Source organism: Oncorhynchus tshawytscha, linkage group LG12 (genome assembly GCF_018296145.1).
Source record: "Oncorhynchus tshawytscha isolate Ot180627B linkage group LG12, Otsh_v2.0, whole genome shotgun sequence".
In the NCBI taxonomy this organism is placed as follows: Eukaryota; Metazoa; Chordata; class Actinopteri; order Salmoniformes; family Salmonidae; genus Oncorhynchus; species Oncorhynchus tshawytscha.
The window spans coordinates 7,341,006-7,358,956 of NC_056440.1; the positions used below are offsets into that span (position 1 = coordinate 7,341,006).

The 17,951-nt window shown below is 47.1% G+C and overlaps 1 protein-coding gene across 1 annotated transcript in view; it reads right to left on the minus strand.

Moving 5' to 3' along the window:
- Positions 1-17,951, minus strand: part of LOC112237590 (anthrax toxin receptor 2) — a 144,951-nt gene that overhangs the window by 79,582 nt on the left and 47,418 nt on the right. The window contains exons 10-11 of the mRNA XM_042331262.1: positions 12,930-13,008; positions 12,457-12,552 (exon numbers count right to left, since the gene is read on the minus strand). Of these exons, the coding sequence (XP_042187196.1) occupies positions 12,457-12,552; positions 12,930-13,008 (175 nt within the window). The remainder of the gene's footprint in view (positions 1-12,456; positions 12,553-12,929; positions 13,009-17,951) is intronic.

Here is a 17,951-nt window from a genome sequence, read left to right on the forward strand (position 1 = left end):
TGGCCATGTTCTGTTATAAGGAAATGAGGAAATGAGAGTAGAGGACAAAGTGAGAGGAGAGAAGAGGTGAGGAGAGGAGACAGAGGGGAAGAGAGAGGAGAGGATAGGAGAGGAAATGAGAGTAGAGGACAAAGTGAGAGGAGAGGTGAGGAGAGGAGAGGGAAGAGAGAGGAGAGGAAATGAGAGTAGAGGACAAAGTGAGAGGAGAGAAGAGAGGAGAGGAGAGGAGAGGAGACAGAGGAGACACAGGAGAGGAGACCTCCCATCCCAGAGAGAGGAGAGGAGAGGAGAGGAGAGGTGACAGAGGAGAGAGAAGAGGAGAGAAAAAAGGAGAAGAGCATAGGAGAGGATAGAAGAGGAGAGGAGAGAGGAGAGGATAGGAGAAGAGAGGAGAGGAGAGGAGAAGTTATTTAGGAAGAGAGAGGAGAGGTTGGAGATAAGAGAGACAAAGAGGAGAGGAAAGGAAAAGAGAGGAGAGGAGAGAAATGGAGAGGACCAATGAGGAGAGGAGGGAAGAGAGAGGAGAAGATAGAAGAGAGGAGAGGAGAGGTAAAGGAAAGGAAAGGGACGAGAGGAGAGGAGAGGAGAGGAAGGAGAGGAGAGGAGAGGAGAGGAGAGGAGAGGAGAGGAGAGTGGGAGAGGAGAAGAGAGGAGAGGAGAGGAGAGGAGAGGAGAGGAAGAAGGAAGAGAGAGGATAGAAGAGGAGAGAGGAGGGGAAAGAGAGAGGAGAGGGGAGGAGAAAGAGGACAGAGAAGTGAGGAAAGAGAAATGAGAAGAGGAAGGGAGAGGAGGGGACAGGAGAGGAATGAGAGGAGAGGAGAGGAGAGGAGAGGAGAGGAGAGGAGAGGAGAGGAGAGGAGAGGAGAGGAGAGGAGAGGAGAGGAGAGGAGAGGAGAGAGAAGAGGAGAGAAAAAAGGAGAAGAGCATAGGAGAGGATAGAAGAGGAGAGGAGAGAGGAGAGGATAGGAGAAGAGAGGAGAGGAGAGGAGAAGAGGTAGGAAGAGAGAGGAGAGGTTGGAGATAAGAGAGACAAAGAGGAGAGGAAAGGAAAAGAGAGGAGAGGAGAGAAATTGAGAGGACCAATGAGGAGAGGAGGGAAGAGAGAGGAGAAGATAGAAGAGAGGAGAGGAGAGGTAAGGAAAGGAAAGGGACGAGACGAGACGAGAGGAGAGGAGAGGAGAGGAGAGGAGAGGAGAGGAGAGGAGAGGAGAGGAGAGGAGAGGAGAGGAGAGGAGAGGAGAGGAGAGGAGAGGAGAGGAAGAAGGAAGAGAGAGGATAGAAGAGGAGAGAGGAGGGGAAAGAGAGAGGAGAGGGGAGGAGAAAGAGGACAGAGAAGTGAGGAAAGAGAAATGAGAAGAGGAAGGGAGAGGAGGGGACAGGAGAGGAATGGAGAGGAGAGGAGAGGAGAGGAGAGGAGAGGAGAGGAGAGGAGAGCAGGAGTCCTGAGAGGAGAGGAGAGGAGAGGAGAGGAGAGGCCTGAGGAGAGGAGAGGAGAGGAGAGGGGAAAGAAGAAGAGAGGAAGAAGAGGGGAAAGAAGAAGAGAGGAAGAAGAGGAAATGAGAGTAGAGGACAAAGTGAGAGGAGAGAAAAGGTGAGGAGAGGAGGAGAGGAGAGGAGAGGAGAGGGGAAGAGAGAGGAGAGGATAGGAGAGGAAATGAGAGTAGAGGACAAAGTGAGAGGAGAGGTGAGGAGAGAGAGGGGAAGAGAGAGGAGAGGAAATGAGAGTAGAGGACAAAGTGAGAGGAGAGGAGAGGAGAGGAGAGGAGAGAGAGGAGAGGAGAGGAGAGGAGGAGAGGAGAGGAGAGGAGAGGAGAGGAGAGGAGAGGAGAGGAGAGGAGACAGAGAGGAGAGGAGAGGAGAGAGGAGAAGATTGGGCTCGGATCCAGACAACACTGACAGGAAGACTGACATGAACTGACCCCTCCTGACCCCTCCTGTCTCAGCCTCCAGTATTTATGCTGCAGTAGTTTATGTGTCGGGGGGCTAGGGTCAGTTTGTTATATCTGGAGTACTTCTCCTGTCCTATTCGGTGTCCTTTGTGAATCTAAGTGTGCGTTCTCTAATAGCAGGCCTCTCCTCTCTCTTTCTTTCTCTCTCTCGGAGGACCTGAGCCCTAGGACCATGCCCCAGGACTACCTGACATGATGACTCCTTGCTGTCCCCAGTCCAGTTGACACCTGGCCGTGCTGCTGCTCCAGTTTCAACTGTTCTGCCTTATTATTATTCAACCATGCTGGTCATTTATGAACATTTGAACATCTTGGCCATGTTCTGTTAAAATCTCCACCCGGCACATCCAGAAGAGGACTGGCCACCCCACATATGCTCTCTCTAAGGCCTTCTCTCTTTTTTTCTCTCTCTCGGAGGACCTGAGCCCTAGGACCATGCCCCAGGACTACCTGACATGATGACTCCTTGCTGTCCCCAGTCCATCTGACCGTGCTGCTGCTCCAGTTTCAACTGTTCTGCCTTATTATTATATGACCATGCTGGTCATTTATGAACATTTGAACATCTTGGCCATGTTCTGTTATAATCTCCACCCGGCACAGCCAGAAGAGGACTGGCCACCCCACATAGCCTGGTTCCTCTCTAGGTTTCTTCCTAGGTTTTGGCCTTTCTAGGGAGTTTTTCCTAGCCACCGTGCTTCTACACCTGCATTGCTTGCTGTTTGGGGTTTTAGGCTGCGTTTCTATACAGCACTTTGAGATATCAGCTGATGTACGAAGGGCTATATAAAAAAAATATATATAAAAATTTAAAAAATGAACATGAGCGCCTGGTCACAAAACACACACACACCGCACAGACACACACCGCACACAGACTCACACACAGCGCATACAGACACACACACACCGCACACAGACACACACAACGCACACAGACACACACACAGCGCTGTCACACACACACCGCACAAACACACCGCACACAGACACACACACACACAGACACACACACACCGCGCACACACACACACCGCACACAAATACACACACACACAAACACACACACTCAGACACATGCACACACACACCTCCCATCCCAGAGTTATGTGACTAGCAGGCCTGTCCTGTCTGTGACAGTGATTGTGATTGTGACTACTGACTGACTAGCAGGCCTGTCCTGTCTGTGACAGTGATTGTGACTACTGACTGACTAGCAGGCCTGTCCTGTCTGTGACAGTGATTGTGACTACTGACTGAATAGCAGGCCTGTCCTGTCTGTGACAGTGGTTGTCGCTACTGACTGACTAGCAGGCCTGTCCTGTCTGTGACAGTAGTTGTGGCTACTGACTGACTAGCAGGCCTGTCCTGTCTGTGACAGTGGTTGTGGTATGACTACTCCGGTACAGTTATACCACACCTCTCCTGTTAATGCAGCTAATGTACTGTTGTCATTATATTAATGACAAAATAATCAATTAGGGTTAATTAAATGCTCTTTGACTCAAATCCAGTCATGTCCGTGAGTCGGTCTATCTTCCTGTCTGTCTGTCTGTCTACTCTACACTGTACACTGATTAACGGCATTTTAGGCAGACCGTACGTTCGCGGATTAGCTCCTTTTATTAAGTAATTATGCAGCAGATTTTCCAGGACATATTGTGGGATGAATAAAAGCATTATACAAATGAGAGTGTATCTGCTGTTACAGGACGTGTCTGGTAGTTCTTTAACTACCAGACAAACAGATGTGACCAGGGAGGGGAGGCTCACAGCAAGCGCTGCGGAAGCATGCGGTGCTCGCACAGTAATTCATAAACTAGCTATGTCTCTGGTTACTTAACCATCTGTGTGTGTGTGTGTGTGTGTGTGTGTGTGTGTGTGTGTGTGTGTGTGTGTGTGTGTGTAGTGGATGGGGATCCTAATAGATACCAATAAAGTACTAAATACTTAAACGTCTGACATTTAGCCTGATCAGGCCCAAAGCTGCAACACAAACACCAGGTTCCCTTGACCAATCACAGCCACTCAGGGCATCATAACCATATAGCCCTCTCTGTTAATTGTCCAATTGGAATTGCTCATGTTAACCCCATTAATTTTGCCCCCATTTTAAACCCTCCACATTGAATAAAACTGTTTAAACCCTCCATGTTGAGTCAAGCTGATGGAACCCTCCATGTTGAGTCAAGCTGTTGGAACCCTCCATGTTGAGTCAAGCTGTTGGAACCCTCCATGTTGAGTCAAGCTGTTGGAACCCTCCATGTTGAGTCAAGCTGTTGGAACCCTCCATGTTGAGTCAAGCTGTTGGAACCCTCCACGTTGAGTCAAGCTGTTGGAACCCTCCATGTTGAGTCAAGCTGTTTAAAACCCATTACGTTGAGTCAAGCTGTTGGAACCCTCCATGTTGAGTCAAGCTGTTGGAACCCTCCATGTTGAGTCAAGCTGTTGGAACCCTCCATGTTGAGTCAAGCTGTTGGAACCCTCCATGATGAGTCAAGATGTTAAAACCCTCCATGTTGAATAAAACTGTTTAAACCCTCCATGTTGAGTCAAGCTGTTTAAAACCCATTATGTTGAGTCAAGCTGTTGGAACCCTCCATGTTGAGTCAAGCTGTTTAAAACCCTCCATGTTGAGTCAAGCTGTTGGAACCCTCCATGTTGAGTCAAGTTGTTGGAACCTTCCACATTGAGTCAAGCTGTTTAAACCCTCCACGTTGAGTCAAGCTGTTGGAACCCTCCATGTTGACTCAAGCCGTTGAAACCCTCCATGTTGAGTCAAGCTGTTGGAACCCTCCATAATGAGTCAAGATGTTAAAACCCTCTATGTTGAGTCAAGCTGTTAAAACCCTCCACGTTGAGTCAAGATGTTAAAACCCTCCACGCTGAGTCAAGATGTTAAAACCCTCCATGCTGAGTCAAGATGTTAAAACCCTCCATGCTGAGTCAAGATGTTAAAACCCTCCATGCTGAGTCAAGATGTTAAAACCCTCCACGTTGAGTCAAGCTGTTGGAACCCTCCACGTTGAGTCAAGCTGTTTAAAACCCTCCACGTTGAGTCAAGATGTTAAAACCCTCCATGCTGAGTCAAGATGTTAAAACCCTCCATGCTGAGTCAAGATGTTAAAACCCTCCATGCTGAGTCAAGATGTTAAAACCCTCCATGCTGAGTCAAGATGTTAAAACCCTCCACGTTGAGTCAAGCTGTTGGAACCCTCCACGTTGAGTCAAGCTGTTTAAAACCCTCCACGTTGAGTCAAGATGTTAAAACCCTCCATGTTGAGTCAAGATGTTAAAACCCTCCATGCTGAGTCAAGCTGTTAAAACCCTCCACGCTGAGTCAAGCTGTTAAAACCCTCCACGTTGAGTCAAGCTGTTTAAAACCCTCCACGTTGAGTCAAGCTGTTAAAACCCTCCATGTTGAGTCAAGCTGTTAAAACCCTCCATGTTGAGTCAAGATGTTTAAACCCTCCATGTTGAGTCAAGCTGTTGGAACCCTCCACGTTGAGTCAAGCTGTTTCATCAGTTTAGCCTGGCATATCCAGTAGCAGGTAGCATATTTGCAAATTATAAATGATGCACTTCATTACGGACAAATTAAACCTGTTTGAGAGAAATGCTGAAGGTAATGATTTTAAGGGATGTTCACATAGCCAGCGATTAAATCAAATCAAATCAAATTTATTTATATAGCCCTTCGTACATCGGCTGATATCTCAAAGTGCTGTACAGAAACCCAGCCTAAAACCCCAAACAGCAAGCAATGCAGGTGTAGAAGCACGGTGGCTAGGAAAAACTCCCTAGAAAGGCCAAAACCTAGGAAGAAACCTAGAGAGGAACCAGGCTATGTGGGGTGGCCAGTCCTCTTCTGGCTGTGCCAGGTGGAGATTATAACAGAACATGGCCAAGATGTTCAAATGTTCATAAATGATCAGCATGTTCGAATAATAAGGCAGAACAGTTGAAACTGGAGCAGCAGCACGGCCAGGTGGACTGGGGACAGCGAGGAGTCATCATGTCAGGTAATCCTGGGGCATGGTCCTAGGGCTCAGGTCCTCCGAGAGAGAGAAGGAGAGAATTAGAGAACGCACACTTAGATTCACACAGGACACCGAATAGGACAGGAAAAGTACTCCAGATATAACAAACTGACCCTAGCCCCCTGACACATAAACTACTGCAGCATAAATACTGGAGGCTGAGACAGGAGGGGTCAGGAGACACTGTGGACCCATCCGAGGACACCCCCGGACAGGGCCAATCACATCATGTGATTCCATTTAGGATCGACTGTACACATTAAAGTTTAGCACGATCTGACAAGGAATGATTGGATAGCGCATAATAACAAGAGGTGAGAGACAGGTCGAGGGCATAGCAGGAGAGAAACTACTCAACCCTCTTGCCCAGTAGACCTCTGTTCCTGAGTGACAACGTCGGCATGTTCTCTCACTCGTCGTCAATGTAATAGAAGACAGAAAGCTATATTCTGCTGCGTGGGGGGGGGGGGTAGTTCATATCAGAGGAGTGGGGGTAGTTCATATCAGGGGAGGGGGTCGTTCATTATCAGGGGAGGGGGTAGTTCATATCAGAGGAGGGGGGTAGTTCATATCAGGGGAGGGGGTAGTTCATATCAGGGGGGGGGTAGTTCATATCAGGGTAGGGGGTAGTTCATATCAGGGTAGGGGGTAGTTCATATCAGGGGGGAGGGGGTAGTTCATATCAGGGGAGGGGGTCATTCATTATCAGGGAGGGGTAGTTCATATCAGAGGAGGGGGGTAGTTCATATCAGGGTAGGGGGGTAGTTCATAAGAGGGGAGGGGGTAGTTCATATCAGGGGAGGGGGTAGTTCATATCAGGGGAGGGGGTAGTTCATATCAGGGGAGGGGGTAGTTCATATCAGGGGAGGGGGGTAGTTCATATCAGGGAAGGGGGTAGTTCATATCAGGGGAGGGGGTAGTTCATATCAGGGGAGGGGGGTAGTTCATATCAGGGAGGAGGGGGGTAGTTCATATCAGGGGAGGGGGTAGTTCATATCAGGGGAGGGGGGGTAGTTCATATCAGGGGAGGGGGGTAGTTCATATCAGGGGAGGGGGGTAGTTCATATCAGGGGAGGGAGGGGGTAGTTCATATCAGGGGGAGGGTTCTGGTAGGGGGGGGGGTAGTTCAATCAGGGTAGGAGGGAGGGGTGCAGTTCAATCAGGGTAGGAGGGAGGAGTGTAGTTCATATCAGTGTAGGATAGAGGGGTGTAGTTCATATCTGGTAGGAGGGAGGGATGTATTTCAATCAGGTAGAAGGGAGGAGTGTAGTTCATATCAGGGTAGGAGGGAGGGGTGTAGTTCAATCAGGGTAGAAGGGAGGGGTGTAGTTCATATCAGTGTAGGATAGAGGGGCGTAGTTCATATCTGGTAGGGGGAGGGGTGTAGCTCAATCAGGGTAGGAGGGAGGGGTGTAGTTCATATCTGGTAGGAGAGAGGGGTGTAGTTCATATCAGGGTAGAAGGGAGGGGTGTAGTTCATATCTGGCTAGGAGGGAGGGGTGTAGTTCATATCAGGGTAGAAGGGAGGAGTGTAGTTCATATCTGGTTAGGAGAGAGGAGTGTAGTTCATATCTGGTTAGGAGAGAGGAGTGTCGTTCATATCTGGTTAGGAGGGAGGAGTGTAGTTCATATCTGGTTAGGAGAGAGGAGTGTAGTTCATATCAGGTTAGGAGAGAGGAGTGTAGTTCATATCAGGGTAGAGGGGAGGAGTGTAGTTCATATCAGGGTAGAGGGGAGGAGTGTAGTTCATATCAGGGTAGAAGGGAGGGGTGTAGTTCATATCAGGGTAGAGGGGAGGGGTGTAGTTCATATCAGGGTAGAAGGGTAGTTCATATCAGGGTAGAGGGGAGGAGTGTAGTTCATATCTGGTTAGGAGAGAGGAGTGTAGTTCATATCTGGTTAGGAGAGAGGAGTGTAGTTCATATCTGGTTAGGAGAGAGGAGTGTAGTTCATATCAGGGTAGAGGGGAGGAGTGTAGTTCATATCAGGGTAGAAGGGGGGAGTGTAGTTCATATCAGGGTAGAAGGAAGGAGTGTAGTTCATATCAGGGTAGAAGGGAGGAGTGTAGTTCATATCTGGTTAGGAGAGAGGAGTGTAGTTCATATCAGGGTAGAAGGGAGGAGTGTAGTTCATATCTGGTTAGGAGAGAGGAGTGTAGTTCATATCTGGTTAGGAGAGAGGAGTGTAGTTCATATCTGGTTAGGAGAGAGGAGTGTAGTTCATATCTGGTTAGGAGAGAGGAGTGTAGTTCATATCTGGTTAGGAGAGAGGAGTGTAGTTCATATCAGGGTAGAAGGGAGGGGTGTAGTTCATATCTGGTTAGGAGAGAGGAGTGTAGTTCATATCAGGGTAGAGGGGAGGAGTGTAGTTCATATCTGGTTAGGAGAGAGGAGTGTAGTTCATATCAGGGTAGAAGGGAGGAGTATAGTTCATATCTGGCTAGGAGGGAGGGGTGTAGTTCATATCAGGGTAGAAGGGAGGGGTGTAGTTCATATCTGGTTAGGAGAGAGGAGTGTAGTTCATATCTGGCTAGGAGAGAGGAGTGTAGTTCATATCAGGGTAGAAGGGAGGAGTGTAGTTCATATCTGGTTAGGAGAGAGGAGTGTAGTTCATATCAGGGTAGAAGGGAGGAGTGTAGTTCATATCTGGTTAGGAGAGAGGAGTGTAGTTCATATCTGGTTAGGAGAGAGGAGTGTAGTTCATATCAGGGTAGAGGGGAGGAGTGTAGTTCTGTGTGCTTATTTCCTATAAACCTAGATAAAGGCTTAATTCACCACCAGCACCACAGTTTACATGACCTCGTGCCCGGCAAGGTTCCATGTGGGAAGGAGATGGTGTGCATGTGTGTGATCCTGTCCTCATCCCAACCTATCCTCACCGCCTCATCCTGCTGTAACTCTGAAACCAGCTGAAACCTGACAGACTGGGGGTTGAGATATTAACAACCCACACAAATGCCCTCTCCTCCTTTCACCCTCTCCTCCCCTATCCCTCCTCCTCTTCTCCTCTCCCTCTACTCTTCTCCTCTTCCTCTTCTCTCCTCTTCCTCTTCCCCTTCCTCCTCTACCCCTCTCCTCTTCCTCTTCCCCCTCCTCCTCTACCCCTCTCCTCCTCTCCCCTCCCCTTCCTCTACCCCTTCCTCCTCTCCCTCTCCCCCCTCCTCTACCCCTTCCTCCTCTCCCTCTCTCCCTCTTCCCACTCCTCTCCTCTTCCCCTTCCTCCTCTCCCTCTCTCTCTCCCCCTCTCTCCTCTTCCTCTCCCTCTCTCCTCTCTCTCCCCTCCTCCTCTCCCCCTCCCCTCCTCCTCTCCCTCCTCCTCCTCCTCCTCTCCTTCTCCCCCTCCTCCTCTCCCTCTCCCCCTCCTCCTCTCTCTCTTCCTCTCCCCAGGTCCCTGATGGAGAGCAGCCGCAGCTCCAACACCAAGACAAACACATCCCCAGCCAGACATGCTGCAGGGGCTTTACATTGCAATGTCTTTGTTGGTTTTCCAGAATATGCTTCCATCTCATCCTGGACGAAGACAGGTGACGCATATAATTATCACATTATTATTGGCAGTATTATTTATTATTTGGAGGCTGCTGCTGGTGATACTGTTGGTGATGGTGGTGGTGATACTGATGGTGGTGGTGTTAGTAATGGTGTTAGTGATGGTGGTGGTGGTGGTGGTAGTGATGGTGTTGGTGTTAGTGATGGTGGTGGTGATTCTGATGGTGGTGGTGATTCTGATGGTGTTGGTGTTAGTGGTGGTGATTCTGTTGGTGTTGGTGTTAGTGGTGGTGATTCTGTTGGTGTTGGTGATTCTGATGGTGTTGGTGTTTCTGATGGTGTTGGTGTTAGTGGTGGTGTTGGTGATTCTGATGGTGTTGGTGATTCTGATGGTGTTGGTGATGGTGTTGGTGATTCTGATGGTGTTGGTGGTGGTGTTAGTGATTCTGATGGTGTTGGTGGTGGTGTTAGTGATTCTGATGGTGTTGGTGATACTGATGCTGCTGGTGATACTGTTGGTGATTCTGATGGTGTTGGTGTTTCTGATGGTGTTGGTGTTAGTGGTGGTGATACTGTTGGTGTTGGTGATTCTGATGGTGTTGGTGTTTCTGATGGTGTTGGTGTTAGTGGTGGTGATTCTGTTGGTGTTGGTGATTCTGATGGTGTTGGTGTTTCTGATGGTGTTGGTGTTAGTGGTGGTGATTCTGTTGGTGTTGGTGTTTCTGATGGTGTTGGTGTTAGTGGTGGTGATTCTGTTGGTGTTGGTGATTCTGTTGGTGTTGGTGGTGGTGATTCTGATGGTGTTGGTGTTAGTGGTGGTGATTCTGATGGTGTTGGTGTTAGTAGTGGTGTTGGTGATTCTGATGGTGTTGGTGTTAGTTGTGGTGTTGGTGATACTGATGGTGTTGGTGTTAGTTGTGGTTTTGGTTATTCTGATGGTGGTGGTCGTGTTGGTAATGGTGTTGGCATGGTGTTGGTGTTGGTCATGGTGTTGGTGATGGTCATGGTGTTGGTCATGGGTTGGTGATGGTCATGGTGTTGGTGATGGTCATGGCATTGGTGTTGGTCATGGTGTTGGTATTGGTAATGGTGATTGGTGATGGTTTTGGTGATGGGTGTTGGTGTTTGGTGATGGTATTGGTGATGGTGGTAGTGATGGTGGTAGTGATGGTCATGGTGGTGATGGTTTTGGTGATGGTTTTGGTCATGGTGATGGTATTGGTGATTGGTAAATTGTGATGGTTTTGGAAGTGGTGAAGGTATTGGTGATGGTCATGGTGTTGGTAATGGTGATTGATGAATTGTGATGGTTTTGGTGGTGGTGATGGTGTTGGTGATTGGTGATGGTAATGGTGTTGGTTATGGTGTTGGTGATTGGTATTGGTGATTGGTGATGGTATTGGTGATGGTATTGGTGATGTTGATTGTATTGGTGATTGTGTTGGTGATGGTATTGGTGACGGTTTGGTGATGGTGATGGGTGATGGTATTGGTGATTGGTGATGGTATTGGTGACGGTTTGGTGATGGTGATTGGTGATGGTATTATTGGTGATTGGTGATGGTATTGGTGACGGTTTGGTGATGGTATTGGTGACGGTATTGGTGACGGTATATATCCGTTTGTCAGGGTTCCCATATAGAAGAGGGGGACAGAGGGGGTCTAAGGACATACCATCTGTAGGCATTATGTATATCCTGAAAACATCATCTGGAAACAGCTTTTCTAAATGGAGACAGGAAGATGTGGAATGGGTTGCGAGGGGGGGGGTGGATTGATATGCTGATGACAAAGCACTGAGAATCCATGAGCTTCCATTAAAACATATTGAAACTCCTCACAAAGGAGGGGGAAAAAAAGGTTTGGTGTGAACAAAGGCTTTGAAACAGATAGTTAATATCAACCGAACAAACCATCATAACACGAAACACGAGTAGGGGAATAGAAGAATCTGCGCCAAAAAAACTAAACAAGAAGAGAAGTGCTTCCTGGGAGAAGAAAGCCACAGCACACTAAACAGGCTCTACTGTTTCCAGATACAGGATGTGGTAAAGATCTCAGAGTTAAATAGAACACATATCTCTATCGCTATGGTTACTACTTCCTGTTCGAGCCTCTTCCTCTGTGGTGCTGTGCAGCTCTTTGCAGGCAGTAATGAGGTAAAACGTGGGGTGAAGAAGAGTTTAACAGTGGAGCTGGCTGCCTGCCAACGCCAACCACCTCACCTCAGCTGAGCTCTTGAACAACGTGGAGACCACGGAGCATGTTCCATTCATGACTGGCTTGGCCGTGACGGTTGAGTTTACCTGGCATCATCCCACGGGGGAGGGAGGGCTGATGCTGGGGCATGGCTATAATAATGGCTTTTGGCTAAGGGTTTGACTGGGTTGGTATATCTTTACTTACAACAGATCATATCCAGAGCCAGACAGGTTCTGTGTTTACGCTGTCATGTGTAAACTTTATTTATACAGGTCATCCTCATTGATAGGATGAACTGTTGAAACAGAGACTTGTAGTTAAGAGGGACATTAGTGTTTACAGTGATTGTTTAAGTTGCTTACAGTATAGTCTGCAGCTTGCTGACACAGGAAGGACACATTGAGGAGTATTTTACACAATACACAAAGACACTAGGTAGTGGTTAGAGGATTGGACTAGTAACCGAAAGGTTGCAAGATCGTATCCCCCGAGCTGACAAGGTACAAATCTGTCGTTCTGCCCCCCTGAACAAGGCAGTTAACCCACCGTTCCTAGGCCGTCATTGAAAATAAGAATTTGTTCTTAACTGACTTGCCTAGTTAAATATAAATAAATAAAAATGTCTGTATGTTATAAATGTAGAAATGAACCCCAGGGCAGGAACATTTCTGTATGTTATAAATGTGGAAATGAACCCCAGGGCAGGAACATTTCTGTATGTTATAAATGTGTCAGTGTTTTATGTTATTATGTTATAGACTGCGTTGTTAGACTCACCACAGTGCAGCAGAGAGGCCAGAACCACCACGCTGCTGCTAACGCTGCAAGTAACAACAGCAACAGGAACACTATGGCTACCGCGAAGCCGTCCGACTGACACAGGGAGAGAAAAATACACGTTAGACCAGTCAGAGGTCATACGTCATTCAAACGACAGATAAGACCAGCCAGAGGTCATTCAATAGACAGATAAGACCAGCCAGAGGTCATTCAATAGACAGATAAGACCAGCCAGAGGTCATTCAATAGACAGATAAGACCAGCCAGAGGTCATTCAATAGACAGATAAGACCAGCCAGAGGTCATTCAATAGACAGATAAGACCAGCCAGAGGAATGCACATAGGACATAGGTCCCGTGTGGCTCAGTTTATAAAGTATGGCTATTCTACCTAAGCACAAGTTGTAGATGAACATAGACTGTATTACTTAACCCTTTTATTAACAGATATTGGACAGTGCGAAACTCACACATGTGGTGGCGTAGATGGTGAAGGCACTAAGGATGAAGGACTTTCCATGGTTCAGACTTATGAGGACGTCCATAGACCTAGAAAGATGAGCACAACACACACTGTTTAACACCACAATAGCCCTGAATAGGGGGTCATTCAATAGGGGGGGCCTGTGTATGACTTATTTTTCACGAGGGGAACGAGTTCTAAAATGGCGCAATTAAAACCCTTAATGATGAACGGCAGAGCTATTTCCGTATGTCCATTATGCCAGATCCAATTACCATGCCTTTAAGCAGGAAAAGGAACGACTGAAATCACCCCCCACCCCCACCCCCAAGACCACCCACCCCCAAGACCCACCCAGACCCCCCAAGACCCATTCAATAGACCCCCAAGACCCACCCACCCCCAAGACCCACCCACCCCTCAAGACCCACCCAACCCACCCCCAAGACCCACCCACCCCCAAGACCCACCCACCCCCAAGACCCACCCACCCCCAAAATTAAGAAATATGTAAAACACTGTCTATTGTCTGGTCTGATTGTTCGCCTGGCCGTGTGTGTGGGGGATGAAGGTGTGTGTGTGTTCTCTCTGTGCAGTTGGTTTAGCCCTGGGCTCTGCCTTGGGCCTTCTATTCTCCTGCGGCTCCAACAGATGAGCTGCCGTCTGACTCTCTGTCCTACTGTCCGCTAGTATGGTACTGGAATTTAAATCGCCTGAATCCACCCTCCCCCCTTTGTTCAATCTTTATGTCACCTTTCCTATTTCCACACTCAATACTTAAATGATGTGTCCTTTTTTTCCTTCTTCTTTTTTTTAAACACAACGCCTCATGTTTTTGTTCCTGTCTACTTGGCTTTGACTGGTATTGTGGAACACATTTAGGAGGGGCCGTGTCTGTGACTTGGCTTTGACTGGTATTGTGGAACACATTTAGGAGGGGCCGTGTCTGTGACTTGGCTTTGACTGGTATTGTGGAACACATTTAGGGAGGGGCCGTGTCTGTGACTTGGCTTTGACTGGTATTGTGGATCACATTTAGGAGGGGCCGTGTCTGTGACTTGGCTTTGACTGGTATTGTGGATCACATTTAGGAGGGGCCGTGTCTGTGACTTGGCTTTGACTGGTATTGTGGATCACATTTAGGATGGGCCGTGTCTGTGACTGTGGACACATTTAGGAGGGCCGTGTCTGTGACTTGGCTTTGACTGGTATTGTGGATCACATTTAGGAGGGGCCGTGTCTGTGACTTGGCTTTGACTGGTATTGTGGAACACATTTAGGAGGGGCCGTGTCTGTGACTTGGCTTTGACTGGTATTGTGGAACACATTTAGGAGGGGGCCGTGTCTGTGACTTGGCTTTGACTGGTATTGTGGAACACATTTAGGAGGGGCCGTGTCTGTGACTTGGCTTTGACTGGTATTGTGGAACACATTTAGGAGGGGCCGTGTCTGTGACTTGGCTTTGACTGGTATTGTGGAACACATTTAGGAGGGGCCGTGTCTGTGACTTGGCCTTGACTGGTATTGTGGAACACATTTAGGAGGGGGCCGTGTCTGTGACTTGGCTTTGACTGGTATTGTGGAACACATTTAGGAGGGGCCGTGTCTGTGACTTGGCTTTGACTGGTATTGTGGAACACATTTAGGAGGGGGCCGTGTCTGTGACTTGGCTTTGACTGGTATTGTGGAACACATTTAGGGAGGGGCCGTGTCTGTGACTTGGCTTTGACTGGTATTGTGAAACACATTTAGGAGGGGCCTGGTGTCTGTGACTTGGCTTTTGACTGGTATTGTGGAACACATTTAGGAGGGGCCGTGTCTGTGACTTGGCTTTGACTGGTATTGTGGAACACATTTAGGAGGGGCCGTGTCTGTGACTTGGCTTTGACTGGTATTGTGGAACACATTTAGGAGGGGCCGTGTCTGTGACTTGGCTTTGACTGGTATTGTGGAACACATTTAGGGAGGGGCCGTGTCTGTGACTTGGCTTTGACTGGTATTGTGGATCACATTTAGGAGGGGCCGTGTCTGTGACTTGGCTTTGACTGGTATTGTGGATCACATTTAGGAGGGGCGTGTCTTGACTTGGCTTTGACTGGTATTGTGGATCACATTTAGGAGGGGCCGTGTCTGTGACTTGGCTTTGACTGGTATTGTGGAACACATTTAGGAGGGGCCGTGTCTGTGACTTGGCTTTGACTGGTATTGTGGATCACATTTAGGAGGGGCCGTGTCTGTGACTTGGCTTTGACTGGTATTGTGGAACACATTTAGGGAGGGGCCGTGTCTGTGACTTGGCTTTGACTGGTATTGTGGATCACATTTAGGGAAGGGCCGTGTCTGTGACTTGGCTTTGACTGGTATTGTGGATCACATTTAGGGGGCCGTGTCTGTGACTTGGCTTTGACTGGTATGGTGGATCACATTTAGGAGGGGCCGTGTCTGTGACTTGGCTTTGACTGGTATTGTGGATCACATTTAGGATGGGCCGTGTCTGTGACTTGGCTTTGACTGGTATTGTGGAACACATTTAGGAGGGGCCGTGTCTGTGACTTGGCTTTGACTGGTATTGTGGATCACATTTAGGAGGGGGCCGTGTCTGTGACTTGGCTTTGACTGGTATTGTGGAACACATTTAGGGAGGGGCCGTGTCTGTGACTTGGCTTTGACTGGTATTGTGGATCACATTTAGGGGGGCCGTGTCTGTGACTTGGCTTTGACTGGTATTGTGGATCACATTTAGGATGGGCCGTGTCTGTGACTTGGCTTTGACTGGTATTGTGGAACACATTTAGGAGGGGCCGTGTCTGTGACTTGGCTTTGACTGGTATTGTGGATCACATTTAGGAGGGGCCGTGTCTGTGACTTGGCTTTGACTGGTATTGTGGAACACATTTAGGATGGGCCGTGTCTGTGACTTGGCTTTGACTGGTATTGTGGATCACATTTAGGATGGGCCGTGTCTGTGACTTGGCTTTGACTGGTATTGTGGAACACATTTAGGATGGGCCGTGTCTGTGACTTGGCTTTGACTGGTATTGTGGATCACATTTAGGATGGGCCGTGTCTGTGACTTGGCTTTGACTGGTATTGTGGATCACATTTAGGATGGGCCGTGTCTGTGACTTGGCTTTGACTGGTATTGTGGATCACATTTAGGATGGGCCGTGTCTGTGACTTGGCTTTGACTGGTATTGTGGAACACATTTAGGATGGGCCGTGTCTGTGACTTGGCTTTGACTGGTATTGTGGATCACATTTAGGAGGGGCCGTGTCTGTGACTTGGGCTCTGTGCTTTAGAAGAAATAGAGGAAGAAGACAAAGACAAGGTCCGCTCTCTTAGGATTACAGTTGGAAAAAAATAATATGATTTAAGCCATGGACATTCTGTTTTTCTGCTACTGACTATTAGAGATTTTACACTGAGTGGACAAATCATTAGGAACACTTGCTCTTTCCGTGACATAGGCTGACCAGCTGAACCCAGAGGAAAGCTATGATCCCTTACTGAGGCCTTACTGAAATCCACTTCAATCAGTGTAGATTAAGGGGAGGAGACGTTAAAGCAGGATTTTTAAGCCTCGAAACAATTGAGACATGGATTGTGTATGTGTGTCATTCAGATGGTGAATGGGCAAGACAAAAGATCGAAGTGCCTTTGAAAGGGGTATGGTTGTTGGTGCCAGGTGCACCGTTAAGTGTCAAGAACTGCAATGATGCTGAGTTTTTCCAAGCGCAACAGTTTCCCGTGTGTATCAAGAATGGTCCACCACACAAAGGACATTTAGTCAACTTGCCACAACTGTGGGAATCATTGAAGTCAATAACTCGTTCGACAACGTTTAGAGTACATGCCTCGACGAATTGAGGCTGTTTCGAGGGCAAAAGGGGGTGCAACGCAATATTAGGACGGTGTTCATAATGTTTTGTGCACTCGGTGTATATGCACCAATAACTTAATCATATCACAATCAACAGCCTGATCAACTGTATGTGAAGGAGATGAGTAGTGCTGCATGAGGCAAATGGTGGTCCCACCACATGCTGACTGGTTATCTGATCCACACCCTCTACCTTTTTGTTGAAGGTCTCTGTGACCAACAGACTCATATCTGTATTCCCAGTCATGTGAAATCCATAATTTAGGGCCTAATTCATTTATTTCAAATTGACTGATTTCCTCATATGAACTGTAACTCAGTAAAAAATAAAAATGAAATTGCTGCATGTTGTATTTCTTTTTTGTGTAGTTGGTGAGAGTTCCTGTTGCACAAACAGGACAGAAAATGTGTTCCTCTTATATAGATGTAAAGTCAATTTCAACATTCATTTTTTTTGGAGAAACACAAAAACAAACATCATGATTGTGTGAACATACTTTTTTTTGTGAGGACATCATCACTCAGTGAAACAGTTCGATAGAAACAAAAAACAATATTTTGATTAGTTTCACGAGCACCATCATTTTTTAGCGCTTCTTTCTCCAAAAAGCGATCGTCCTTTATTTATCTATACAATATACTGTAGATTTAATGGATACTTACAATATACTGTAGATTTAATGGATACATACAATATACAGTAGATTTGATTTAACCATCATTTTTTAGCGCTTCTTTCTCCAAAAAGCGATCGTCCTTTATTTATCTATACAATATACTGTAGATTTAATGGATACATACAATATACAGTAGATTTGATTTAACCATCATTTTTTAGCGCTTCTTTCTCCAAAAAGCGATCGTCCTTTATTTATCTATACAATATACTGTAGATTTAATGTATACATACAATATACTGTAGATTTAATGTATACATACAATATACTGTAGATTTAATGTATACTTACAATATACTGTAGATTTAATGTATACTTACAATATACTGTAGATTTAATGTATACTTACAATATACTGTAGATTTAATGGATACATACAATATACAGTAGATTTGATTTAACCATCATTTTTTAGCGCTTCTTTCTCCAAAAAGCGATCGTCCTTTATTTATCTATACAATATACTGTAGA